This window comes from Eubalaena glacialis, chromosome 3 (genome assembly GCF_028564815.1).
Source record: "Eubalaena glacialis isolate mEubGla1 chromosome 3, mEubGla1.1.hap2.+ XY, whole genome shotgun sequence".
NCBI lineage: Eukaryota > Metazoa > Chordata > Mammalia > Artiodactyla > Balaenidae > Eubalaena > Eubalaena glacialis.
This window is the reverse complement of record NC_083718.1, coordinates 187,746,470-187,773,650: the sequence shown is the minus strand read 5'-3', so window position 1 is coordinate 187,773,650 and position 27,181 is coordinate 187,746,470. Positions and strand designations below refer to the sequence as shown.

Genomic DNA, 27,181 nt, shown 5'->3' with positions numbered 1-27,181 from the left:
ATGAGGTACGCCTGTATTAGTATTTTATGTATAAAACAGGTACATGTAAAAAAACAAACTTAGGCTTTCAGTAAAAAGGAGTTCAGTGGATTTAATTTGCTGTCCTATTACCCACAGACACAGAAATCATAAAGTCTTAAATAAACCCTGCCCATAAACAGCCGGTCCTGTTCACGGTCGCAATGCCCATTTAATCTCTCTGAAAAACATCCATAGCAGTGAGTTTTCCATGCACTCACCTGATTCAACTTCCAGTGGAATTCTGCAGGTTTGTATTTCTTCTCTTCTGAAGGATCCTGACGGAGGAGGAAAATAAGCCGGCAGCCGTGGACATAGAGTGAATAATGGTGTCGGTTCATATCTGCGAAGAGTAATTCAACTAGTAAACTGCCGACTTAAGACCCAAAGGAGAAATAAAAGCTATTTCTTTAATGGATCTTGAAGACACAGTTTTTATCAGCATGGATGAACTCTCCATGGTGGGCCAAGGCAGGGTTTAGGAAAAAATACGCTTGGGCTTTACTGAGAAGAGGGGCCCAATCCACTGAGTAAAGCTAACAAACGCCCAGAGACCAGTGCAGTGTCTTGACCACAGAACAACGTGTGTCACCAAGAGCGTGTGGGAGCCTTTAGGGTTAGAAAAAGGTGCCCACCTCCAGGCACCACTGCAGCGGACGCCCCTTACAGCGAAGCTCACCCACCTGTTTTGTCTGAGCTGCAAAGGACCGTCTCCTTCTTCCTGCCAAACGGCCCGTGCCTCATCCACACAGAGATCGTAAAAGGCTCCTTGGGGTTGACGGAAACGACGCCATCTGGGACCCTAACCCCTTGAGTGCCATTGAACTCGAAGACCTGGTCACTGTCGTGGCCATTGTCCGTGGGGAGGCCGATGGTCCAGTTTAAGGAGCCGCCCGGGGAAGGGAGCAGCTCAGCTGTGCCAGACGCAGCGCCTAAGCAACATGGAGACGCTCACTAGGCATCATGCGACGAACTCAAAAGGGATAAGCATTTCAAAGCCACACTACGGTACCGTCTTTGTTTTTTTGTTTTTTTTTAATTGAACTAGAGTTGATTTACAATGTTGTGTTAGTTTCAGGTGTACAGCAAAGTGATTCAGTTATACATACATATATAAATATATATATATTCTTTTTTTTACATTCTCCTCTGTTATAGGTTAGTACAAGATATTGAGTATAGTTCCCTGTGCTATACAGTAGGTCCTTGTTTATCTATTTTATATATGGTAGTGTGTATATATTTACCCCAAAGTCCTAATTTATCCCTCCCCTCCCCCCTTTGGTAACCATAAGTTTGTTTTCTATGTCTGTGAGTCTATTTCTGTTTTATAAATAAGTTCAATTGTGTAATTTTTTTTAGATTCCACATATAAGTGACAGCATATGATATTTGTCTTTGTCTGACTTACTTCACTTAATATGACAATCTCTAGGTCCACCCATGTTGCTGCAAATGGCAACATCTCATTCTTTTTTATGGCTGAGTAATATTCCACTGTGTGTGTGTGTGCGTGTGTGTATACATATATACACACACATATATATACATATCTTCTTTATCCATTCATCTGTCCATGGACACTTAGGTGACTTCCATGTCTTGGTTATTGTAAACAATGCTGCTATGAACACTGGGGTGCATGTATTAAGGTACCACTTTTATCTTAATGGTTATACAGTTTGCTAGTTCCAGTTTACTTTTCCTCAAAAATAAGGGTTTTTATTATTAAAAAGATTCATAAATAATAACCATGGATTTTTTTTTTAAAGGAAGAAAAAAAGAGGAGTATAACCTTTAAAAACTGTGAATCACTATGTTGTACAGTGACTATACTTCAGTAAAAAAATAAAGAAAAGAGAAAATAAAAGAAGCATTACTTGTGATCCCACTCCAATATATCCACTATTAACATCTGGGTATAAACACTTCCAGTCCTTTCTTTATGAATGTACACATATTGTTAAAATATGTATAATACGTATGAATATATGTTATAAAATATGTATAATATGAATATATTATAAAAATGGAGTCCTGCTATGTACATACCTACATATATTCCCAGTAATATTCTTTACAGCATCATTTTAAATGTCTGAATAGCATTTCATTGTATAGAATTTGTGCTGTGATATATTTAACTGGTCTGTCCTGTGCACACGGAGTTGTCCCTATTTTTTCTCTGTGACAAACCTTGCCTTGACAAGGACTTCTGTGTGTCTCCATGATTATTCCCTTAGGATAAATTCCTAGAAATGGGATACTAAGCCAAAGAACATGAAACATTTTCACAACTTTTGTTACACATTGCCAGGCTCGATTTTCTTTTAAATTCATCCACAGAGGATTTTGCAACCTTTCACAGCCACTGGGCCCTTGACTTCTCTATTCCTAGGGGCAGCATGACTTGGCTGGGACAGCCTGGTCTTTTGAGTATCATACGATCTTGGTCCAAATCCCAGCTCGGCCACTTCCTAAAAGTGTGACCTTGGGCAAGCGACTCAGCCTCCCTCGGTCTCCACTAATTCTTCTGTAAAGACAAGGCCAATGCTACCACCTTTGTAGGACTGATGGGAAGATTAAATGAAATAACACATGTGGAAGGACCTAGTGTACAGTAAGCACTCAAACAGGAAATTCTTTCTACCTTTAAACTGTTCTGCTGAGAGAATGTTCATTTAATACCATAAAAAATAATGGCATTATGAGAAAGTACGTTTTTTACACTATACTTACATAGTATAAAATAGAAAATATTCCAGACCTCTTTACTTACATACATTTAGGTACATGATTATGAATATTCGGATTCAGAATCAGGACGAGCCAGCAGAGAATATACTTTTTCCCTTTTGCTTATTCTTCATATGACAATTTCCAATTATGAAAGAAAACTGGTTGCCTAAATCTAACTGTCGTTATCACTTAGTGAAAAGACAGATGAGTACTGGAAAATGCTCCCTACAAAAGGCCCTTTCCGAGCATCGAGAGGCCACTGAAGTTACTGGTGTTTTACCACCGGCCAAGTGGAACATTCCTCCTCAGCATTTTCCCCAAGAGGCATCCATACCTCACCTTTACCTCATTCAGACAAACCAGAAAAATATCCAAACTGACGGTGAAGATGGAGAACTAGCCTTGGGTCAGATTTGCGATCATTCTGTCTCTCAGCTGCTCCACACCTTGTTTGTGGGACATAAAGACTATAAATTCGATGCAGGTTTCCTTAGTTTTCATTTTCTACTTCACGTTTGCCAAAAGCTATTGCATTACCTATAGCTTTTTTTTTCCTTCAGTCCTTACATAAACGTCTCATTTCATTTAAAGCTCACTCCACTTATAGAATGCCTATTTTGATGATTCTCAATGCACGTTAGAGAAATACTTGCTTCAAATCAGTGGTTCTTAAAATGCACAGACACACACACACACACCACACACACACACACACTTCTGAACAGACTTTTAGGGGTTCAGGGTCCCTCTCTCGCCTCCTTACCACAGAGCCGGTGAAGGGACTTCTCGGAGTAGGTGTCGCGGTCACAGCCCTTCCCTATGTGGCTGGTCTCCAGCTCCACCGTCACCTGCACTGAGGCCACCGATTCGTCACATGTCTCCAGGTGGACGTTTGGGAAGAGCGCCAAAGCACCGGTGCCAGGCTCATACTCGACCCTGTTGTTCCATCCTGTGTGGGCCCACACATGGGCGGCAGGGGGGAAGAAAACTCCTGTTAGGTCTCCGTGGTGAACAAGTTTTCAGAGCAGGTGTGACAGCAGCAGAGAGGCAGTGAGGCTCACCTTGCCACCCAGGGGTGCAGGTGGGCTTGATGCTGATCTTCACCAAAACATCTTCTGTTGCCCTCTTCTTCCCGCAGTCGTAAGCCGTGACTGTCAGCTTGTACTGCTGTTCTTTCCTGTAGTTCAGCTTCTCTGTGTTTTTTATATAACCTGCCAAGAGGAAAAACAACAGTGAGAACCCAAACCCATTCTGCTTCTCTCTTCTGACTTTTTTTTTTTAATTGACGTATAGTTGATTGTGTCAGTTTCAGGTGTACAGCAAAGTGATTCAGATATATATATATATATATATATATTTTTTTTTTTTTTTTTTCCCCCAATTATTTTCAAACCCACTGTTTTTGACTTCTGTCGTCCTATGCTGAAAGACAAAATGCACGTGCTTTCAGCCCTGGAAACACTGACATAGAAATAAACTGATGCTTGAGATAATTAACATTCATGCTTTCCTGAGCTTGAACACACACTAAATCCACCTTGAAGGATTGTTTAAGCAGAGGAATGAGTCTACAGAATTCAGCCTCCATTTATTCTTATGGTTGTATTTGGTTTTATATTTAAGATTTAAGAGTTAACATGTAAGAGAATAAAAGAGACAAAATAATTCAAGTATTTCAAATATTAAATACAAGATGGAGGGCTTCCCTGGTGGCGCAGTGGTTAAGAATCCGCCTGCCGATGCAGGGGACACAGGTTCGAGCCCTGGTCCGGGAAGATCCCACATGCCGCGGAGCAACTAAGCCCGTGCGCCACAACTACTAAGCCTGCGCTCTAAAGCCCACGTGCCACAACTACCGAAGCCTGTGCACCTAGAGCCCGTGCTCTGCAACGAGAAGCCACCGCAATGAGAAGCCCGCGCACCGCAATGAAGAGTAGCCCCTGCTCGCCGCAACTAGAGAAAGCCCGTGCGCAGCAACGAAGACCCAACACAGCCAAAACTAAAAACAAATAAATAAATAAATTTATAAAAATACAAGATGGAGCTGCATTAAATACTTCTTGCTAAAAGATTTACTTTGTTAGAGAGAGATTTCCTACCCTCAGCCAGTAGAACAGAAGCCTGCTTTTTGAACATGAGTGCAAATGTCTGCAAAGTGTTTGCAATGTCCATCATTTCATCGAAGATTCTGGACTATGCATTAACAATGGAGAGACACCATAGCATCATCAAGAAGCCATAACCTAATAAAGAAGCTGTGCTCCAGAATAAGTTAATTCTAGTCAATTACTAAGGATGGCGGGGTGTCTGGCAGCGAGGTACCAACCTTCATCTTCAAGACGAGGCAGAAAAGTCAAATCTGATGGAGAAAAGAAAACGAAACTGACTAAGAGGCAGTCTCATTCGGATGCACGCTGACTGAAAGGTAGGGAGATAAAAAAATAAAAACACCTTAGGTGGGGGATTTTTATTAGATTTTGGTGGGAAAGGAAAAAGAGGATCACCCTATAAGAGAACACAAGATTTGGTGCCAGAAAAGAGGCTTTCAGGGGACAGAGTAAAAACTTAAACGTGCCCTAAATAGACATTTCTCCAAAGACACAGATGGCCAAAAGGTACATGCATGAAAAGATGCTCAACATCGCTAATTATTAGAGAAATGCAAATCAAAACTACAATGAGGTATCACCTCACACCAGTCAGAATGGCCATCATCAAAAAGTCTACAAATAATAAATGCTGGAGAGGGTGTGGAGAACAGGGAACCCTCCTACACTGTTGCTGGGAATGTAAATTGGTGCAGCCACTATGGAGAACAGTATGGAGGGTCCTTAAAAAACTAAAAATAGAGCTACCATATGATCCAGCAATCCCACTCCTGGGCATATATCTGGAGAAAACCACAATTCAAAAAGATACAGTGCACCCCAATGTTCATTGCAACACTGTTTACAATAGCCAGGACATGGAAGCAACCTAAATGTCCATCGACAGATGAATGGATAAAGATGTGGTATATGTATACAATGGAATATTACTCAGCCATAAAAAAGAATGAAATAATGCCATTTGCAGCAACATGGATGGACCTAGCAGTTATCATACTAAGTGAAGTAAGCCAGACAGAGAAAGACAAACATCATGATATCCCTTAAATGTGGAATGTTTAAAAAAAATTATACAAATGAACTTACATACAAAACAGAAATAGACCCATAGACATAGAAAACAAACTTATGGTTACCAAAGGGGAAGGGGCGGAAATAAATTAGGAGATTGGGATAAACATACACTACTATATATAAAATAGGGCTTCCCTGGTGGCGCAGTGGTTAAGAATCAGCCTGCCAGTGCAGGGGGCAAGGGTTCAAGCCCTGGTCCGGGAAGATCCCACGTGCCATGGAGCAACTAAGCCCGTGCGCCACAACTACTGAGCCTGCGCTCTACAGCCCATGAGCCACAACTACTGAGCCCACGTGCCACAACTACTGAAGCCCGCGCACCTAGAGCCCATGCTCCACAACAAGAGAAGCCACCGCAATGAGAAGCCCGCGCGCCGCAATGAAGAGCAGCCCCTGCTCACCGCAACTAGAGAAAGCCCACACGCAGCAACAAAGACCCAGTGCAGCCAAAAATAAATAATTTTTTTAAAAAAGTTTAAAAAAAAAATAGATAACCAACAAAGACCTATTGTATAGCACAGGGAACTATAGTCAACTATAGTCAACTATTTTATAATAACATATAAGGGAAAAGAATCTGAAAAAAAAAAAAAAAATATATATATATATATATATATAAAACTGAATCGGGCTTCCCTGGTGGCGCAGTGGTTGAGAATCTGCCTGCCAATGCAGGGGACACGGGTTCGAGCCCTGGTCTGGGAAGATCCCACATGCCACGGAGCAACTGGGCCCGTGAGCCACAACTACTGAGCCTGCGCATCTGGAGCCTGTGCTCCGCAACAAGAGAGGCCGCGATAGTGAGAGGCCCGCGCACCGCGATGAAGAGTGGCCCCCGCTCGCCGCAACCAGAGGAAGCCCTCGCACAGAAACGAAGACCCAACACAGCCAAAAATAAATAAATAAATTTATAAAACTGAATCACTTTGCAGTATGCCTGAAACTAACACAACACTGTAAATCAACTACACTTTAATTAAAAAACAAAAAAACTTAAATGTGAGACAGACACACCAAGTTAGGTCTTGCTATGGACTGAATGTGTGTGTCCCCCCAGATTCTTACGTTGAACTCTTGACTCCCAATGTGATGGTAGTAGGAGGTGGGGCCTCTGAGAGGCGGTGAGGTTTAGACGAGGTCATGAGGGTGGAGCCCTCAAGACGGGCCTAGTGTCCTTACAAGAGAAAGAGACTAGAGCTTTCTCCCTGCCACGAGAGGACACAGCAAGAAGCAGGTCCTCGTTGACGTTCGGCACCTTGCTCTTGGACTTCTCAGCCTCCAGAACTGTGAAAAGTTAAGTGTCCGCTGTTTTGGCCCCCCAAGTTTATGGTATTTTGTTAGAGCAGCCTGAACGGACTGTGAGTTTCACCGAAGTGCAGACAAAGTTTGGGTTTGAAGCCGACTGGCACAGAGGGGCTGCCTACCCCATCTCCCCCGCAGTGAGGAAAGAACGCTCCTGGGTGCTCACCATCTTTGTCGACAGCGAATGGCACATCCGGGGTGACAATTTCATAGCTGCAAATCTGGCTGAACTGGGGCGAGCAGTCTGCGTCCACCGCCTCCACCCTCAGGACGCTGTCATACTGCTTCCCCTCTACCACCGTGGCTTTGTAGGACTTCTCCTTGAATACAGGTGCATATTCGTTCACGTCGTTCACCTGAATATGGACAGTTGCTCTGGAAGAAGCGGGGAGGGGAAAGGCTGTGTGTTTTGCTTGTTTTTTTACCCCAAGAATAAAATTCCGCCCTATTCTTAAATTTCCTTTAACTTTTAAAGTTAAAATAGGAATCTGGTTGATTCTTCCAAGTCCTAGCGAGTAAGAGAGCTGGTAAAAAGGCAGTAATAGGAAATAAGAGACTTGGGATTTTCTTGACAATGTGTGGCAGGGCTGGCAGAAGGGAGATAAACTATATCAGACATCTGTTTGCTCTCCAATCAAATAGTTAAAAATATTTTGTTGCAAAATCCAGAAAAAAATTAGGAAGAAGGGTTAAGAAGTTCAGATAGAAGATGGGAAATGATGAGCATTAAAACAAGTTCTGCCCTGCTTCTAAGGAACAGAGACCATCAGGAACCCACTGCTGGGATAGCATCCACTGCTGACCCAACAAATGAAGGACCTCTACTTGCCCTTCCTGGTTCCATGTTTCATCTCCCCAGCCTGGGCACAAGAAAACTAGGGCATCATCAGACCAGGCTACAAACAGAAAACTGTCAGTCTCATGTGCTACTGACCAGGGCATGTTTCTGAATCAGACAAGGTCCCTGACTGAAATGAGGTCTTTTTCAAGGAAAATGATAATATCACATTTTGTAAAAAGGATGAGGCATGATTCACTGGCATGCAGCACTCCCACTGTTCCCCAAGACCCTCCACACCCCAATGCTACCCATCCATCCTGACCCTCACAATGGGTTACGCGACCTCACCTCACCTATGTATCCTCCTTCCTTAGCCAGTACACTAAGGAGAAACTGAGACACGACAAAATTAAATTTGCCTAATGTCGAAGGGCTAGTAAGTGGCGGAGAAAAGACTAGAAAAAGGCTAAATCCAAGTCTTGTTCAATCTTCTCCGTTACACCAGTGGTTCTCAACTGGCAGGAACGATGTGAACACACCCAGGATGGGGTGCAGAAGTCAGCTTTCTTCCACCAGCTCAAAAGCGTTTCATGCCCTTTAAATTTACAGAAAAAAAAGACACACGTAACAACAAAATATCTTCCTCTGGGAAAAAGTAGCCTTTTTGAATTTTCAATGTAAGGCCCTAGTTTCTTTACTAGAGTATCTGGTGGGATAAAATTACTCATTTGTCCATTTATTCAACACCTGCTATGTGCCAGGCACTTGCTGGGAGCCATACACAAGGGTAAACAGGATACCTGCCCTCAAAGAGCTTACAATCTCACTGGGGACAACTGGGAACTAGCCTCTGCCTCATGTTTCAAAAACAAGAAGTCTTGGGGCAGCGGCAACTGTCACCACTTTCCTTACACACACGCTCTTTGTCCAGCTCACTTACTTATGAGACTTCTTCACGTTGGCCCCATCAGGCCCCTTGCCGCAGTCGTAGGCCTGGATGGTGAATGTGTAGTCTTTCTGGAGTTCACAGTCCAGTTTCTCTTTTGAGCGAATGATTCCCTCGCCAGTGGATTTATCCACCACTACTGCATCAAAGGGGACATTCTGCCCATGAATTTTAAATCCACAAATCTCACCTAGGGAGTCAAAACAGCATGGGTTAGAATTTCCGCCACACAAACCCAGGGCACACTCCCCTCCTCCCCCAAAGAAAATAAACAACAACTATTTGGCAGCCAGGGGTTTAGGGGGTCTGTGAACAAAGCAAGGGCACTTGTGCTTGGACGGAGGGGTAAGTTCTGGGGCTTTAGTAAAAAGAAGCATGTTCTGGCTTTCCAAGCAACTTGTTTAAACTTTGCATCCATTCATGCAGGAATACAAAAGAGAGAAAGAGAAAAAATATAGACAGGCATTTCACAGGAGTACTTAAGAGAGCTCCGGGGCAAAGTAGTTTCATTAGCAAACAGCCAAGGCCTGATAACACGGAGAAACTGCCCAGCTACCTGGGAGGGCTGGGCAGCTATTTTGATTTGGACCAGAGAGGAGGCTAGAAGGCACAGTTAAGTGTTGAGAGAGGAAGAAGCTTGAGGCATAGGTTCAGCACCATTATTACAGAAAGTCTGTCCAAAAAAAAAAAAAATATCGAAGAAACAAGTCTTCCTGTGCAATGAGCCTGGCTAAAATTAGGGAATCAAAACAAACTACTGAATGAGAAAAAGGTAGAAATACCAACTTTTCAGGCATCCATTTCAACAGCTATCAGCTATGATTAAGATACAGTTTCCATTCTCGGGAGGGATTTGCTAGACTTGCCTTTGTTTCGGACTTTATCCTATCAGACCTGAAAAAGAAGCCTGCCTGGGAACGTAAGCACATCCAAGTTGGTCTACAAGCTTAATTAGGAGTTAAAATCTAGGTTGCCATTCTGGCCCATGGGAGAATACATATAAATACTTTTATGTATAAAACTCCAGAGTATATTTCACATAAAAATAAAACTGAACTCTTCCAAAATTACAACTAGTAGAAAATGGTTAGAAAGTGAATCTCTTAAATCCAATTTTAAAAAAAGGAACAGGATTATCCATATAGTTCAAATGGATGTCTGATTTCCAGATATTTCTAACCAAGGGTTTGGTTACATACAATTTCCATCAATATACTTAAAAATAGAAACAAAGTAGGAGAATAAATAGGGGTAAGAGAACATGACAGTTTCTTCTGTTTAAGGGCTGATTCCCAATTTTATAAACAAAGTTAGTGGGTTAATGTTCATAAGAGGCATAGAAAGAACCCTTTATCACCTTCTTTGGTGACTGTCACCTCAAAACTCTCTAAAGGGAGAAAAGATAAACCCATGTCAGTAACACAGGAAAGAAGGAAGCCGAAACAATAAGGAAAAAAAAAGTCAAAGATGCACACATTACATAGAAAAGCTTGACATAATTTAACAACAAATTCAGTAGCCAGCTTTAGCAAAACTGCATCTTCAGTAACGAAACATCTCTATGAATCCAACTTACCACAGATTACACTAGCCTAATGATGAAATACTGCTATAAAGTCTCCTCACACCCTCAGGTGTCATGAGGATTTTTCTCTTCATGACTGCTTTGATGATAACGGTTTCTAAGTAAGTCTACTTGTTATTTTACAGTTTTCGGATTTTCATTTTCAAGCTAAGTTCTCAGTGGCTAGATTCTGGTAACATTCAACTCCGTCGTTAGATTTAACAAAACAGTTGGAGGAAAGGGTTTTATTTTAACCCTTTGTTCTTGAGCTGAATAATAATGTGTTCTCACCTAAAGTACCCAACCAAGGCAACAAATACAAAGCCCTCTTCCAATGGAACATACACTTAAATGCGAACTGAAACCAGATTCCGTACTAACTGCAGCGATGCCACAACAATCACGGCTTTTATTTCGTGAAAACAGCTGTTCTCCCAAGTCAATATAAATCCCGCTCACCTCACCCTACGACCCCTACAGAGCACACACGAGAAGATCAGGAGTCCCTCTCCCCGGACTCAGCGTGGCCTCGCTGGGGAAACCGTCCCTCCCCACAGAGGTTACACAGCCTCAATTCCCTGCCTTTTTTTTTTTTTTTTTTTAAATGGTTTTACCACGTATTTGCATATCCCTCAACAGTGTTGTTTCATTTTGTTTATTTTTGAGTTTCAAAACATGGCCATCATACGGTGTGCAATTTTTGTGACTTGCTTTTTCACTTGACCTTTTCCAACCGTGTGTGTCTGAGATGCCCTTGTCCTTGTTGGCATATGCAGTCACATAGTTCATTCACTCTCACGAGCACGCACAGGGAGAACCCGATGAGTTAAAACATAAGCGCTTAAAACACTGCCCGGCACAAAGAAAGCGCTCCGTGAACGTTTGCTGTCACTGTAATTATTTCCCATTGTGTGAACACACCGTAACTCCAGTGTTTTGCTGTGTATGAACAAGGCTACGGTGGGTCCTTCTGTCCTGCTTCCTGGGCACATACACAGGCTCTCTCCAGATCTGTGCTGCCCGGTACAGGAGCCCCTAGCCACGTGGGCCTGCTAAAAATTGAACTAAAATTCATATTTTAGTGCGTGGTATTAAAAACTCAGTTCCTCGGTCGCAGTGGCTGCATTTCAAGGGCTCAACAGCCACGCGTGACTAGTAACTACTGAATGGAGACATGGACAGGGAATTCCACCACCATCGCAAGCTCTACGGGCCAGCGCTGCTCAGAGTGGTGGGGGGGGCAAACCCGCAGGTCAAGTCCAGCCTGGGCATGATTTTGAACGGCCTGCGAGCTGAAAATGGCTTCTGTGTATCCCTTCATGACACAAGAAAATTACATGAAATTCAAACTTCAGTGTCCGTAAGTAATGTTTTTTCAGGACACAGACCTGCTAATGTCTTGTCTAGGGCTGCTTTCCCCTCCCCCCGATAGTGGCACAGTTGGGTCACTGCCAAAGAGACCCTGTGGGCTGCAAAGCCTCAAACTCTCACTACCAGCTTTTTACAGAAAGGCTGGCTGATCACTGCTCTAGAATCCACCATGAGCAGAACTGCTGGGTACCAGCTGTGTCCAACTGTTTTCCAGAATGCTAAGTCACTAGATTACATTCACACTTTTCGGGTGTATACTAATACAGCATAGTACATGTTAAGATAAATCAAGTTGCCCTGCTTTAATTCAGAGGTAACGTCTTGGTTTTTGACTTGGAGTTCGCTGTTCTGAAGAGAAAATGGTGAGGCTGTCCCACATCACTCACCGTGACAGCATGTGCTTTCCCGACAAGGCGGCTGCGTAGGGAAGTGAGATTTAAGACCCTGGGATGAAGCGTCTGACCTGGGTGATGCCGCCTCCTTGGTGCACTGCTGAGTAAGAGTTTAAAGACGCTCATCATTCAGGCAACGTCCTTGAGACTGTTTCTGAGATTATGAGGAGAGTGGAACTGTTTGCCAAAAGCTGAAACTCCCTCAGTCACTCCTTGGGGCTACCAGGCTAGGAGGAGGGGGAGGGAGGACTCCGAGGGTAGGAAGGCACTGGGGTGTTTCCAGTCTATACTTCAGGTGTCCGGGGAAGGCTGCATTGATAAGGTAACGTCAGAGTAGAAACCAGAGGAAACGAAGGGAGCAAACCACATGCTCATCTGGGGAAGAGTTCCACACAGAGGGAACAGCGAGTGTAAAGGTCCTGAGGCAGACCTGGGCCTGGCCCGGCTCAGGAACAAGGAGGCGTGTGCTGCTCAGTGGCCGAGCACAGGGGAGGACAAAAGATGAGGTGAGATACAGACAAGCAACCTGAAGCTACGGCAGCTACTACACAACTGCAGCTTCTCCCCCAAGTGAGGAGGGCATGACTGGAGAGTTTTGAGCAGAGAAATAAATAAATAAATATGGCTCATAGTCTGGAAGAATCCATCTGACTGCTGTGCTGAAAATAAGTCTGTCAGAGGGCAAAGGTGGATACTGGAGTGACCCAGGCAGAGACGCTGAAGGACAGACCAGGGAGGACATGGGACGGTGGGAAGTGGTCAGATGGGTTTTGAAAGTAAGGCCAAGGCCGAGGGATTCTGAGTGAGAAACTGCAAAGGATGAAGTTGCCTTCAGCCGACATGGGAGAAACCACGGAAGGAAGGTCTGGAGGGAGGAATGGGAGTTTGTACTTCAGCTTTGAACATGTACCTCTACTACAATTCGTTACGGAGTAACACCTCAAACGGATGATTATCGAATCTATAGAAGACAGGATCTATTTACAATGAGAACAGCAAAAACGTACACGTGTTATCTTCCCCACATACCCCACCGATTGTACCTAGGTCACTACTCATATGGGCTACATCATTAGGATCTGGTGCCTCAGATGCACAGTGCTCATTACACAGCTAGGTCAACTGGGTCCTTTTGCCTGGAATGACTTAAAAACCATCTCGCCGGCTGGCAGCTCGACGCAGCAGGAACAGCACGAAGTTCACCCCGGGCAGACCTGGGCTTTCCGTACCACCTGCGTGGCCTCCGTGTCTCTGCTGGGTCTTCTAAGCCATCGTCTGCAGACTGGCCAGTACACGCACTGCTCGGGGTCCATCTACTCGTCCAACCGGGGACCCCGATTCTAATGAGGAAGACGGATCCGACTGGAGCAGGCGAGGGGCGGGTGAATGAGGTAAAGCGACCGCAGTATTTCAGATGAGATCTGATGAGGGCTAGACTAAGGCGGTGTCAGCAGGAAATATTTAAGGGATTTCAGGAGGATCGACAGGACTTTCCAACCCACTGGGCAGAGAGAGTGAAAGGGTTGGGAGGAATGCCCGGGTTTTCAGCTGATGGTGCCCTTTAGGGAACTGAGGTGCAGAGAAAAGAGGAAAAGATTCACGAAAAAGGTGTTTGGCCTGTTTATCCCAAGCAAACTTCTCGCTTGTTCGTTTGCTGGAGGATTTTAAAGCCCCACATTAATCTCTTTCATCCATACAAAATTCACTGGATGCAGATAAAGACCTTTCTCTTTAACATAACTACAATCACATTACACAGCCAACAAAATGAACAATAATCCCTTGGATATTTTCATAGGGAGTATCCTACTGCCTCTCATTCAGTTTATCATTTTCCTCCTCCAAACCAGGGACCAGTTTCTGTCAATAATTCTCCTGGGAGCTGATCTTTCTAAACTTTCAAGTGGTCATTGATTCATTCTTCTCCCCTCTCCTTCACACTTGTGTGTACAGTTCTCCTAGTGACACACATATGACCGTTACATACATGTGGTCACGCAGGAGCCGCATGTTTCAGGTGGAGCTGCACCATGCTGATGACACAGAAAGCGCACCTCTGCCCTTTGCATCCTCAGGCTGCTCTCCCAGACTCAGCCTTCTCCCAACCTCAGCAAAGAAGGACCCCTCAAAATCACCTCTCGTATTCTGTTTTCTTTCTGTCCTGTTCCTTCCCACTCAATCCAGACCACGTACCATTGCTCCACTAGATAAATCTACCTACAACCCTGCTCCCGTCATATCTGAAATGCCCCACCAGGTTTCCTGGATGACCCCTCTGGCTATGATGGCCTCAGAATGGACCAAACCCTCCCCTGTCTCTCTCCACTCTTCATTCCCTTAAGATCATCTAAAATAGTCAAAAGAATTTTTAAAAAGCAAAACATAAAAATGTAACAATGGATGAACCCAGCAAAGTAGAGATATGACTTCTCGCTACCCAGCTGCATCCAGGTTCTTGGCTGACAGTGTTTTCTCTTCTGTCCCTTTGGTTTCTGGCTGGCCTGGCATTCTTTCTCCGTCTTCTTCCAAATCTGAATTTGGTCTCAAACTCTTCCCCAAATGAGAAGGGTGTCTCTAGAGCCTCTCCTGCGGCCTCACCAGCTCTGGTGCCGTCCTGCCCTCACACCACACTGCTAATGGAGATCATGGGCGCCAGCTCCAACACTTAGGGCTCGGGGAAGTCCCTGGCGGTCCAGTGCTTAGGACTCCACGCTTTCACTGCAGGGGAAAACAGGTTTGGTCCCTGGTCAAGGAACTAAGATCCCACAAGCCGTGACGTGGGGGGAAAAAAAAAAAAAACCCACTTAGGGTCCTCTGGTGGCAACAGATATCCATTCCAGCTAACTCAGCGAAAGGGGCTTCACTGGAGAGCCACTGGGAACTCATGGAATTGACTGCAGCCCAGAGAAAGGGACTTAGGAAACTGTCAGAAACCAAGGCAGCTTGAGAGACCAGCAAAGAGGAGCCACAACAGTCCCAGAGCAAAATGGTCTGGACAGGAATGAATGTGACCACACCTGGTATCAGCGCCTTTGCCCCTCTGCTCGACATTCACGTTCCAAGAGGGAGCATCTGGTCGGCCCTGCTAGGGTCATGCATGTGCCTGGCTGGGGAAAGCAGGGTAATGGGTTGTAGACCCACCAATCTGGACCCAATGGGAAAGAGACCAGGGGCTGTTAAGGGAAAATGGACATTTCCTGAGCAGCAGGTGTCCACTACAACGTCTCTGCTAATCCAACTCTCCTCCCTAACCCACTTCTCTCTCCTTGGCGTCTCTCCACACCCACCAGCTGGATATCCAGGCTGACTCTTATTTATGGCGACTTTTGACTTCCTTGCTTACTGGTCCAGGCTAGTTTCTAGAACAAGCTCACATGTGGCTCTAATCAGAACAGTTTTTCAAGATACCTTAAAAGTACAAAAAGCATACACGCAAGGGTTATGTCCTCCAAGCTCCTCAGACTACCGCAACGGCTCTCAAATTTCAGTGCGCCAAGAGCTGCCTGAGACGCTCGTTGAAAATGTAGTCTGCCAAGCCCCATTCCCAGAGCTTCTGACTCAGCAGCTCTGGGGCAGAGCTCAGTAATCTAACAAGCGCTGCCAGGTGGCGCCAATGCAGATGGGCTGCAGTGTGTACTTGAAAGACTGGCCCATCAGTGGTTTCCAAACCTCACGGGCTGGTTACAGATTTCTAAACTGTGCTCCTCCAAGTACAGACTCACACAGGCAAGAGTAGAACAGGGGAACCTGCACTCAACAGATGGGCCCCAGGACCATCTGGATGAATGTATTAGGTTATGCCACATGAAAATGCCATTTTTGTATGTAGAAAATGTCAAAATACTTGAAAAAATGGAATGTCAGAAGTTTTATGGGATTCAACCTAGCATAAGGCAGTCATCAGCTGAGTAGCCGTTTTAAATAAGTCAGGATCCGGATGTCAGGAAAAAAACTTGATTAGAAAACCACGTGCAAGGTAACACCCCATCCATTCAGCTTAGCAACAGAAACTGTGCAGCCCTGAACTCACTTCCAACCCCCTGCTCCTCCACAAGCCACGCGAGCTAACTACTCACCCACCCCTCTGGAAGCCCTGCCAGCTCCCACCTCTGCCCCAGCCTCCCCTCCGCCCTTCACTGCCCATGGACCTCCTTCCCATCCTTGACAGGAGCTCAAGCCTGCCTTTGGAAATCACCTCCTTTCCTTTTTTTTTTTTTTTTAAATTTATTTATTTATTTTTGGCTGTGTTGAGTCTTTCGTTTCTGTGCGAGGGCCTCTCGCTATCGCGGTCTCTCTTGTTGCGGAGCACAGGCCCCAGACGCGCAGGCTCAGTAGTTGTGGCTCACGGGCCCAGCTGCTCCGCGGCATGTGGGATCCTCCCAGACCAGGGCTCGAACCCGTGTCCCCTGCATTGGCAGGCAGATTCTCAACCACTGCGCCACCGGGGAAGCCTCCCTTTCCTTTTTTAACCCCCATCACCTTGCCTTTTCATGAACTCCAGTCCACACCGCGCTGCCTCTCTCACCTGACACTGAACTATAAACATCCTGGCAACCCTGCTTAACTCTCTGACAATGCTGGTTTTGCCTTCCCACCTAGATGATCAGTGTTTTGAGAAATGCTTTTTTGCATTCTCTGGAAGACTTAGCAAAGCTACCTCATACTTAATGATTATTGATCTCAAACCTTTCCTGGAGGCAAATGCATCCAACATGAGTTCACTCTAGTCAGTAACTGTTAATAGGAAGTTTCTGTCCTGACATCTGGATCCTTACCTATTTAAAACTGCTACTCAATGATTATTGCCTTATGCTAGGCTGAATCACATAAAATTTCTGACATTCCATTTTTTCAAATATTTTGACATTTTCAACATACAAAAATGGCCTTTTCATGTGACTTAACCTAATACATCCAACTCACTGCTGCAAACACAATGCCAGCCAAGTTGCACATGCTGAAAAAGCAAAACTGGACAGAGATGTGTGGTAGTGAAGCCCTATGGAGAAAAGTAGCACAGATCTGAGTTGGTTCTAATATCAACAAAAGTAAAGTTCCCGTTCTTGCCCTGAAATTTCTTTTGGATTCCATTCGTACCATAATGTTTTAACTAATCTTGTAGAATGTCTGTACTCAGTCCGGGAGGGCAGGAAAAAGAATGCTTCTGGAACCACCTACTAAAGGGAAGAGCTTCAAAAAGGGGGGCGGGGGGTGCAGGGTGTTCAGCTTCCGATACAGGCAGTGAAGAAGGGGTAACCGTCAAAACAGCAACAACGTGGCCTGTGAAGTGGTCCCAGCTTTTAACTCCCCATTAAATATATAAAACGTACAATACATGTTCTTACCCTCACCTCTACTCAGGCTTTCAGCACATTAAGGAAAAGGGGCTGAATAAGGAATTGAGTCGTTTCGATTTCCTAAAATACATGACAAATACCAAGACTTTATTCTCTTAGTCTCACCCCCAAGAAAACAATGTGGGCCAGACCCTGTGCGCTCCACATGAATGTCTGATGAGTGACAATTTACAACACACTCTGGTGACTAGGCTTCCCACATTACACAGGTATTTATTTCGGAGGCTGCACGAGTAATCTCCAGTGGTTACCCACACACAGGTCCTGTGATGGGATGAGACTGTGGACCAGAATGTCTACAACGTTGTAAAGTCAACATCATGAGAGCTGACCCGGTGAAACTAAGAATCACGCTGCAGTCAGACCGCCTGGCTCGAAGGCAGCGCGGCTGTTTGTGAGCTGTGTGATCTTGGGCGAACTCACTCCTTCCTTCTACAAATATTTATGGAAGCGTCAACTAGTCCCCGGTGCTGGTCTAGGGACCGGGGATTAAATGGAGAATACGGTAGTCATGCTGCTGACAGACATGCTCTGAGTCTCCGTTTCTTCATATGGAAAATGGGGGCATGAGAGTACCCACCGCATGAGATTGCTGGAAAGAATCAGACAAAGTAACTGTGCAGGGCCCTGAGAACACCCTCGGCCACACTGAAGAGCTCAGTAAATGTCAGATGTGCCCGCTGCCTCCACCACCACCATCATCATGGTGTCAAAATAAACTCAACGTCGCCACCAAAACCAACCTAAGATCAAAATAAGGCTCCAGACCTAGCCTCTGCTTTACCCAAAAGTTATTTAAGAAATCAGTGAGAAAATGGAACACTATGAAGACTATTAGAGAAAGATGGAAAAACAGTTCTCACAGAATGTTAAGTAAAGAAATATTTTTAAAAGATTCATAACAGCAGCAGCAAACACTGTACACAGCACCTACCATATAGCAGGCATTGTTTTAAGCTCTTCATATTTATACATAAATAAGTTAATATTCCCCAAACCCTGTAAGGTATGTGATATTATCCTCATTTTACAAGTGATGAAAAGTGAGGCACAGAGATGTTACGTAATTTGCCCAAAGCCACACAGCCAGTAAGTTTCAGAGCCAGGATTCAAGCACAGGCTGCTGGCTCTAGGGTTTGTTTTCCTACGTACCCGTCCGCTACAGCCTCGTGGGGGCAGTGTTCTGTACAGCAGCTGGACGGGTAGTTGGATGGGTACCATGGCAACAGAAGAGGGAAGGAGACAGGTGTTCCCTTCCCTGGGCTGTGCAGCTACTCACTTTGGTAGGATGAGGACCATGCTTCATGGTCCTCACAGAAGAGTAGATGAGCATCAATTCCACCCCTGGGTGTATAACCAAGAGAACTGAAAACTGACGTCCACACAGAAACTCGTACACGAATGTTCACAGCAGCATTATTCACAATCACCACAAAGTGGAAACAATTCTGATGCCCATTACTGATGGATGAATGAATGAAATGTGGTCCATCCGTACATCGAAATATTATTTGGCAATAAAAAGGAATGAAGGACATGCCACAACATGGGTGAACCTTCAAATCATCATGCTAAGTGAAAGACGCTAGTCACAAAAAGCCACATGTTGTATTTATATGAAATATCCAGAATAGGCAAATCCATAAACAGGTAGTAGACTAGTGGTTGCCAAGGGGAGTGATTGCTAGCAGGTGCAAGGGTATCTTTTTGGGGAGATGAAATGTTGTGGAACTAGACAGTGGCTGATGGTTGGACAATCTTATGAATATACTAAAAACCAGTGAACTGTATACTTTAAAAACTGTATACATTATGGTACATGAATTGTATTTTTAAAAAAAGAATATAAGAGCAACTGTGCTCCCGTGAAAATCTCCAGAAGGAAAATACTTACTTTTTCTGTCCACTATGGCAAATACAATCAAGTTACCACTATACTTGGCTCTAAAGTTCTTCTCGATATAGTTTTTTAAAATCCCAATATATAACTTTGGCACATCAACAAAAAAATACCTGAGAATCTCTAAAAACATAAAACTTTATAAGTATTATTTCGTTCACAATAATACATTAAGTTTTGATAAATGACCCAATAAAATTAAATCCAACAAGAAAGAAAAAATAAGTAACTTTATTAATACGACTTCAAAGTTAGTATTCAATGTACATTTTACATTTCATTTCCTACTTCTCTTCCTTTGTACCTTCCTGTGGTGCCATATACAGCATCACAGTGAAAAGCCATCCTGCTTGGGTTGGAATCTGGCCTCTGCCACATACTAGCTGTGTGACCCAGAGCAGGTAAGTTAGCTGCTCTGTGCCTCAGCTTCCTCTTTTTAAAACAGGGGTGGCAGGAAGCATACTTACCTCAAAAGGTTGTTATGGATTAAACACAAATGCGTATTTGTAAAACACTTACAACAGTGCCTGGGACACGAAATGCTTTGTAAGTGTTATGTATCACGAGTGATGTAATGGGACAGAGCTCCACCAGCAACAAGACTGGACACAGATGAGAATTCATAAAGAGAGGCCTGGGGGAGTAAATACAGAACTCCTGACTGCAATCACTTCGCAATGCATGAGATGTCAGAGATGTACAAGTCCCCTCAGAAACATGAGCTAGATAACCCTATTAAGGTTATTTACAAGGCACTGAAACATCACACCCATAAGGAGGAACTGCATATAATAACCAAAGGTGTTGCATGCAAAGTGTGTGTATATATGTATATGCAAACACTCAAAAATCTAGCTATTCACAGAGGAAACCACTAGGTAATGCTAAAAATGATTTTAAATCGGGGGCGGGGAGGAACAAACAAACAAAAAAAACCCCTTGGCTACCAGACAGATACTGTACGCCTAGCACAGAGCGCTTCCTCTACCATCCATCTAACTGGATTTCTGTCTAAAAGCCAATAAACAAGTAAAACTAACTATAAAGGTCTGTCTCTGCCACTGACTCCAATACCATAAGCTGCTTCTCAGGTTACTTTCCTGGAAATGGGATGTGGCACTTGAACAGAAAGAAGAACAAATTCATTTTTTAAATAGCTCTTCAGAGGCAGCCTCGCATTCACTGCCGCCATTTACCATACTAAATTTAATGTATGGAATGATCTACACGAGCTACTGAATTTTTCTCATTTGTCCCGAGGCAAACAGAACAAACAGAAATTTTGTTCTGGAAAAACATCATGCAGAAACTGCTCTTTAAAAATTAACTTCACGATGTCAATTCTGACTATGAGGCAAAGAAAGGGTGAAGCAGCCCGTTCCTCCACCAGTTAAGGAAGTTACTACGGCCCCGACGTAAAGCAAGGACAGTTCTGATTTGCAAAGTGCTACTGAATGTTAGCAAAGCAGCAAATCTCCAAAGCAACCCTAGAGATTTGTCCCTAGGAACACTTAGCTGACAATCTTATGAAGTAACTCAAGTTAAAAATTTACTGAAAGTAAAATCTAAGCCAAAAGAATTCATTTATAAAAGATTGCTCAATGTCTTTAAATAAGTCTTTTCAGGTAACTGAAACCTAGGCAGTGCGAGGAAAATCTTGAGCCGTAATTACCTAGATCCTCGCCGTGCATGGACCAGTAGCACCAGGGAACAGGTGAGAAAGGCAGAATCCCAGGTCCTCCCAGACCCACTGTATCTAAGCTTGCATTTCTTTTTTTTTTTAAGGTTGCATTTTAACACAATCCCTGTGCTCTGCATGAATGCTAAAGTTTGAGATGCACTGGTCTAGATGCTCTCTCTCGGGTTACATCCAGACAAGGAACGCAGTGATGCAATTAAATATTTTGCTTGTCAACAAGTACAGGCTTTTAGGGGGAGGGGGTCAGGTACCCCAACTCTTAAAATTAAAAGGAAAAAAAAATGGTACGTGGGGGCCACACACAACCCTTAGCTATCAAGACATTCTCAGAAAGGCTCAGAAACAACCCAAAGGGGATGTGTGAAATGCTTCCCACAAGCCCAAACTCATGGGGAGTGAACAAAGACACGCCGGTACCTGCAAAGCGCACAGGTGCATCTTTGTCCAGGGCGATCAGGGGCGGGTCGAGGAGCACGGTGCTGTCACTCTCCGTAACTAAGCCGTGATACGTGGGCTCCAGCCACGGCTTGTGCTTGTTGACTGTGTTCAAAGACAGAAAAAGGAGAAAGGACAGAGGCCAGGTTAGAATTATTATTTTCAACTCGACTGCTTTTGAAGACACACATCCATTATTAAAACAATAAAACTCTCATGAGTTTGGAAGGCCACACTGCTATGTTTTTTGTGGCAAAGTTTGGTATCAACGCCCAAATGGGATGAAATCCTAAATTCTAAAGTGATGTAGAAATTATCTGAGGCCATGAAGCAACCAAAAATAAGAAATAAATTGCTCGAGAAATTGAAAGAAAGAAAAAAGACTGATGGTTATGGATGGTATCATATCTTACTACCTCTGTTTTCAGCCTCTCTTAGAAAAGTTACAAATAAAATATGTTGTTTCTTGGATTAAGAGATACAAACTAAACAAGGTCCTACTGCATAGCACAGGGAACTATATTCAATATCTTCTAATAAACTATAATGGAAAAGAATCTGAGAAAGAATATATATTAGGTTGGACAAAAAGTTTGTATGGATTTTTCTAAGATGTTACGGAAAAACCCGAATGAACTTTTTGGCCAACCCAATATATAAAGACTATATATATAAAAGAATATATATACACATATATATTTTATATATATAAAAAGACAGAATCACTTTGCTGTATACCAGAAACTAACACATTGTAAATCAACCATACTTCAAAAAAAAATTTTTTTAAAGACATACAAACTACTACGTATAAAATAGATACGCAACAAGAATATATTGTACAGCACAGAGAAATATAGCCATTATTAGGTAATAACTTTATTTTTCTAATTTTTTAAAATTTATTTATTTATTTTTGGCTGCTTTGGGGTCTTCGTCGCTGCGCGTGGGCTTTCTCTAGTTGTGGCAAGCAGGGGCTATTCTTAGTTGCGGTGCATGGGCTTCTCACTGCGGTGGCTTCTCTTGTTGTGGAGCACGGGCTCAGCAGTTGTGGCTCGCGGGCTCTAGAGCACAGGCTCAGTAGTTGTGGCACACGGGCTTAGTTGCTCCGCAGCATGTGGGATCTTCCCGGACCAGGGCTCGAACCCGTGTTCCCTGCATTGGCAGGCAGACTCTTAACCACTGTGCCATCAGGGAAGTCCCTAGGTAATAACTTTAAAGGAGTATAATCTAAAAAATACTGAACCACTATGTTGTACACCTGAAACTAATATTGTAAATCAACTATACTTCAATTTTAAAATGTTATTTCTTTATGACAATAATAATACATTATTTATTTAAAATTAGCATTACAAACAAAAACATAAAAGAGGTGAAACAAGACTTATGAATATAAAATTACAAATATGAGGTATTAAAAGAAAATGAAATGCAAAATTTCTGAAAAACTTGACTGAAAACACAGTGTTCAAGAAAAACCCCCTTTCGGGATTTCCCTGGTGGCACAGTGGTTAAGAATCCACGTGCCAATGCAGGAAACACGGGTTCGAGCCCTGCTCCGGGAAGATCCCACATGCTGCGGAGCAACTAAGCCCGTGCGCCGCAACTACTGAGCCTGCGCTCCAGAGCCTGCGAGCCGCAACTACTGAGCCCGCGTGCTACAACTACTGAAGCCCCCACGTGCCTAGAGCCCGTGCTCCGCAACAAGAGAAGCCACCGCAATGAGAAGCCCGTGCACCGCAACGAAGAGTAGCCCCCGCTCGCCACAACTAGAGAAAGCCCGCGCGCAGCAACGAAGACCCAGCGCAGCCAAAAAAACCCCTTTGGGATCGGGCCAGCCTGGACTCAGAGTCCAGCTCTCCTCTGTTATTTGCTGTGTGACCTGGAGCATATAACTGACCTCTCCTGATCTCAATTTCCTCTTTTATGTACCAGGGACACCCCACAACCCACAGGGCTGGGGTGGATAATTGGAGAAGCGGTGTTTTTCCTACTCAGTTAGGCACTAGCACTGTTACTTTTGTTTTTAAAGTAAGAACATCTGCTCTGGCAGTCCGCTTACCTGAGAAAATGAATATGTAGTTTCTGTCCATTTCGTTCTGCCCCGGGCTTTGCCCCCAGGGGGGTCTGTGCTGCGACTTTCCCTGGGTGTGGCCACCAAGCCCCTCCCCGGGTTCCTATCTCCACCAGCCTGTTTTGGGCTCATCTCACAGACGGAACCTTTCCATTTTCCTTTTACTTTCACCTTCTGAATGCTCACATTATAACCTCAGGATATGTAATTAACCATGGAACGACTCCTGAAGCTGATCTGATTAAAAGGAATGTTATGAAACTTTATTTCCACGCAGTTGGTGCCTATTTCTTGAATGAACTACCCAGATTCTCTTCCGTAAGTTTAAGTCAACCCAGAAGTAACTGAAAATAAATTTAAATGTTTAACCATCTTTAATACAATGTGACCATGATGCGATACTACTTTTTTCGCTGTTGTGTGATGATGGGAGAAGGTGCGGGTCAGAAGCACCTGAGCCTCACCTGCACTTAACTCCCTCGCGACCTACTGGAGGACCAGTGCGCTCACAGGTGAGATTCCAAACGAGGAGGCGTGTGCAGGCCTATGTCTGCAAGGGGGGAAAAAAGCTACCATCTCTCTACTTAATGACGCATCCACCAGGCATTTTACACATGCTGCATCCAAACGAAGAGCAAATCCTTCTGCCTTCATCTTCAAAGTAAACCCAGACCCACGGGGAGTTGGTTAAAGGGTATAGAGTTTCGGTTTTGCAAGATGAAAAGAGTTCCAGGGGTTGGTTGCACAACAGCATGAAAGAACAAACTCAACGCTACTGACTTGCACACTTAAAAATGGTTATAATGGGAAATTTTATGTTACGGGTATTTTTCCACATTCTTTAAAAATCCACACCCACAAAATGAACCCAGACGCAGCCATTTCTCATCCTCTCTGCTGCCCACTTAGATCTACTACAAAAGCCAAGTATCCTTGCCTCCTGCACTGACTCTTCCTTCCCACGGTGGCCGGGGGACCACTTCTCACACGGGGGTGGCTCAAAGCCTGTGCTCTCAGAACCTGTCTACACCAAAGGTACTGAGGACCTCAAACGGCTTTGGCTTAGGTGGGGCCCATCTATCTATCAGTATTTACTGTGCTGGAAGTTAAAACCAAGAAAAATGTTAGTGTTTATTCAGTCATTAAAAAAAAAAACCCATTGTAAGTTATCATAAATAATATTTTAATGAAAATAACTATTTTTTAAAACAGAGTTTACTAAGAAGACTGGCAATGTTTTCTATTTTTGCAAACCCTTCCACCTTCTGGCTTAGCAGAAGACAGCTGGGTTCTCACCGGTGCTCCTGCAGCCAATAGGCTGCTTATCACACGTCATGCAGCCTCTAGAGAACTCCGCTGCGCACTCGTGAGAAAACGAGGAAAAGGCAAGTCATATCTTAATATAATTAAAACAGCTTTGACCTCTCAAATGCCCTGACAAGGTCCCTCGCTTCAGGCCTCTGTTCAAATGTTTCCGTCTCCAATTATAACTGCATCTGCTGCCCTGCCCTCTAGCCCCCCACTTCCTTCTTCTTTTCTCTGCTACTCCTCCCGACCACGGGCAGTCAGCCTGGGACGTGGAGCAGATTACCTGGCTTCCCTTGGCCTCAGTTTCCTCATCCGTAAACTGGGGACAGCAACAGTACCCACCTGGTAGGTTCCTGTGTGATCAAACCAGTCATGTGTAAAATGCTCAGGACAGTGTCAGGCACTCAGTAGATGCCACAGAGGGGTTGTGTTGTTACTTCTCCTGCACACATACCCGTACAAAGCCAGAGATTCCGGGAGGGCGTGACCTTTGTTCTCTGCTAATTCCCAGTACCTCGGGCCACAACAGCATCTCACTCCTCAGGAACTAGTTGGTAAGTGAGTATATAAGGAACCCCATGTAGAGTACAAATAAAATCAGCGCCCTGGTTTATAAATTCTCTCATAGAGAAGAAAGTTTTGGTGCTGAGGATTTAAAAAAAAAAAAAAAAAAAAAAGGTACGATGTGGTGTTTTAGACATTGGGAAGATGTTTTTTATTTTTTGTTTCTGGAAGGTGGATGTTCTAAGCAAAGGAGACAAGAATCCGGAGGCATCGCATACATCAAAATACCGAGGGGTCTGCCTGGAAAGTAAGCTGAGCCCAAATCCAGGTCACAAAGGCCGAAAGTTTATAGTGCCTCTGGAAAACATCTCCCCTCGCAAGAGCTGCTCCCGGGACAAGAGATTTGGTGGAGAGAGTTCAGCTGGTTGTGGTACACCTGCCCTTCTCCTCCAGAAATACCGCCCAGGCCAGCGGTAAGTTAACTGGCACAGTGCTCTGCGCGGGCCGCACAGCTGGCTGCAGCCTTTGAGCTGAGAGGGCTCCAGCGAGCACAGAAAAGAGCCTCGCTTTGCAATCAGGTTGAATGTTTTCCCTAACTGCTGAAAGTCGCCGTCCTCTCCAGGTCTTGGTAAACTATCCTACGAGAGAGGCTGGAGTTACAGACCTCATACAGATAAACAGGCCATTTTAAAGAAAGTACTCCAAAAGTAAAGGAGCTGTTACAGTGGAGGATTACTGGACTGAATGTCAATATTATGACATAGTACGAGTGTGTTTCGTGTTTGGTAATTGCAATCATTGTTGCTTTTGTTGTGGTCATCCATTTTCAATGCTTGGTGTCTGTTTATTTATCTCTTGTAAAAATAAAATACAGTGTGTGTGTGTGAGTTGTGGGGAAAAAAAAAAAAAAAAAGACCATCAAAGAAAGTACTCCAAAACCTCCGTCGTTTGTCACTAATCTCTCATTTTGAAACACAGAGGCTATTAGTTCAATTCACTATTGATAATGTACTATTAACAGCAGTATTCAATTCCAATTTATTTTCACGTTTAAGATTTTATTAATAAAATTATAAGCACAGCAAATAAAACTGAAGAAGACTATTCCAATATGTGAGTCCATAAAACCCCTGAGATTTAAACTAAGTGGATTTCTTTAGCCTAGTAGGAAAGTAAAAATACTAGGCAAAGCGAACTGCAGAAAACCTGTGATGCATTTCTGCCTACCCTAATGGAAAGGCCTGCAGCTGAAAATGGGTAATGGTTCAGGGGGAATAATAATTGAATAGCTAGTCCCCGTTCTTTTATTTTTCCCCACTATTCAAAATTTCTAAATTGCTCTTTAAGCTGACAGTAGAATGAAGAGATTTGGCCAGTTCCATTGACTGAGCTTTTAAATATTTAATAAATGATATTTTTAATATTTCATCACATTCAATTGGCATTATAAAACATTTATGGAAACAAATGACTGATGTTTCTGTAATCATCCAAAAAAAGTCATAAAGAAAGACATGAGACTACCGGCCATAAGTCTAGGGGCAGGTCACCCATGTTCAGAGTCTTTACCCAATTCATTTCATTACATTCTAGATCATAAAAAAGC

General features: G+C 43.8%; 1 protein-coding gene across 6 annotated transcripts in view; it reads right to left on the bottom strand.

The window, feature by feature from the left end:
- Positions 1–27,181, bottom strand: part of CLSTN1 (calsyntenin 1) — a 78,346-nt gene that overhangs the window by 16,191 nt on the left and 34,974 nt on the right. For 2 of the 6 annotated variants that reach the window (XM_061185003.1, XM_061185005.1), the window contains exons 2-9: positions 21,669–21,791; positions 10,326–10,355; positions 8,963–9,158; positions 7,408–7,616; positions 3,819–3,968; positions 3,521–3,706; positions 702–950; positions 240–361 (exon numbers count right to left, since the gene is read on the bottom strand). In XM_061185003.1, coding sequence (XP_061040986.1) covers positions 240–361; positions 702–950; positions 3,521–3,706; positions 3,819–3,968; positions 7,408–7,616; positions 8,963–9,158; positions 10,326–10,355; positions 21,669–21,791 — 1,265 coding nt within the window. The remainder of the gene's footprint in view (positions 1–239; positions 362–701; positions 951–3,520; positions 3,707–3,818; positions 3,969–7,407; positions 7,617–8,962; positions 9,159–10,325; positions 10,356–21,668; positions 21,792–27,181) is intronic. The other 4 variants (XM_061185004.1, XM_061185006.1, XM_061185007.1 and 1 more) reach the window with 3 other exon arrangements.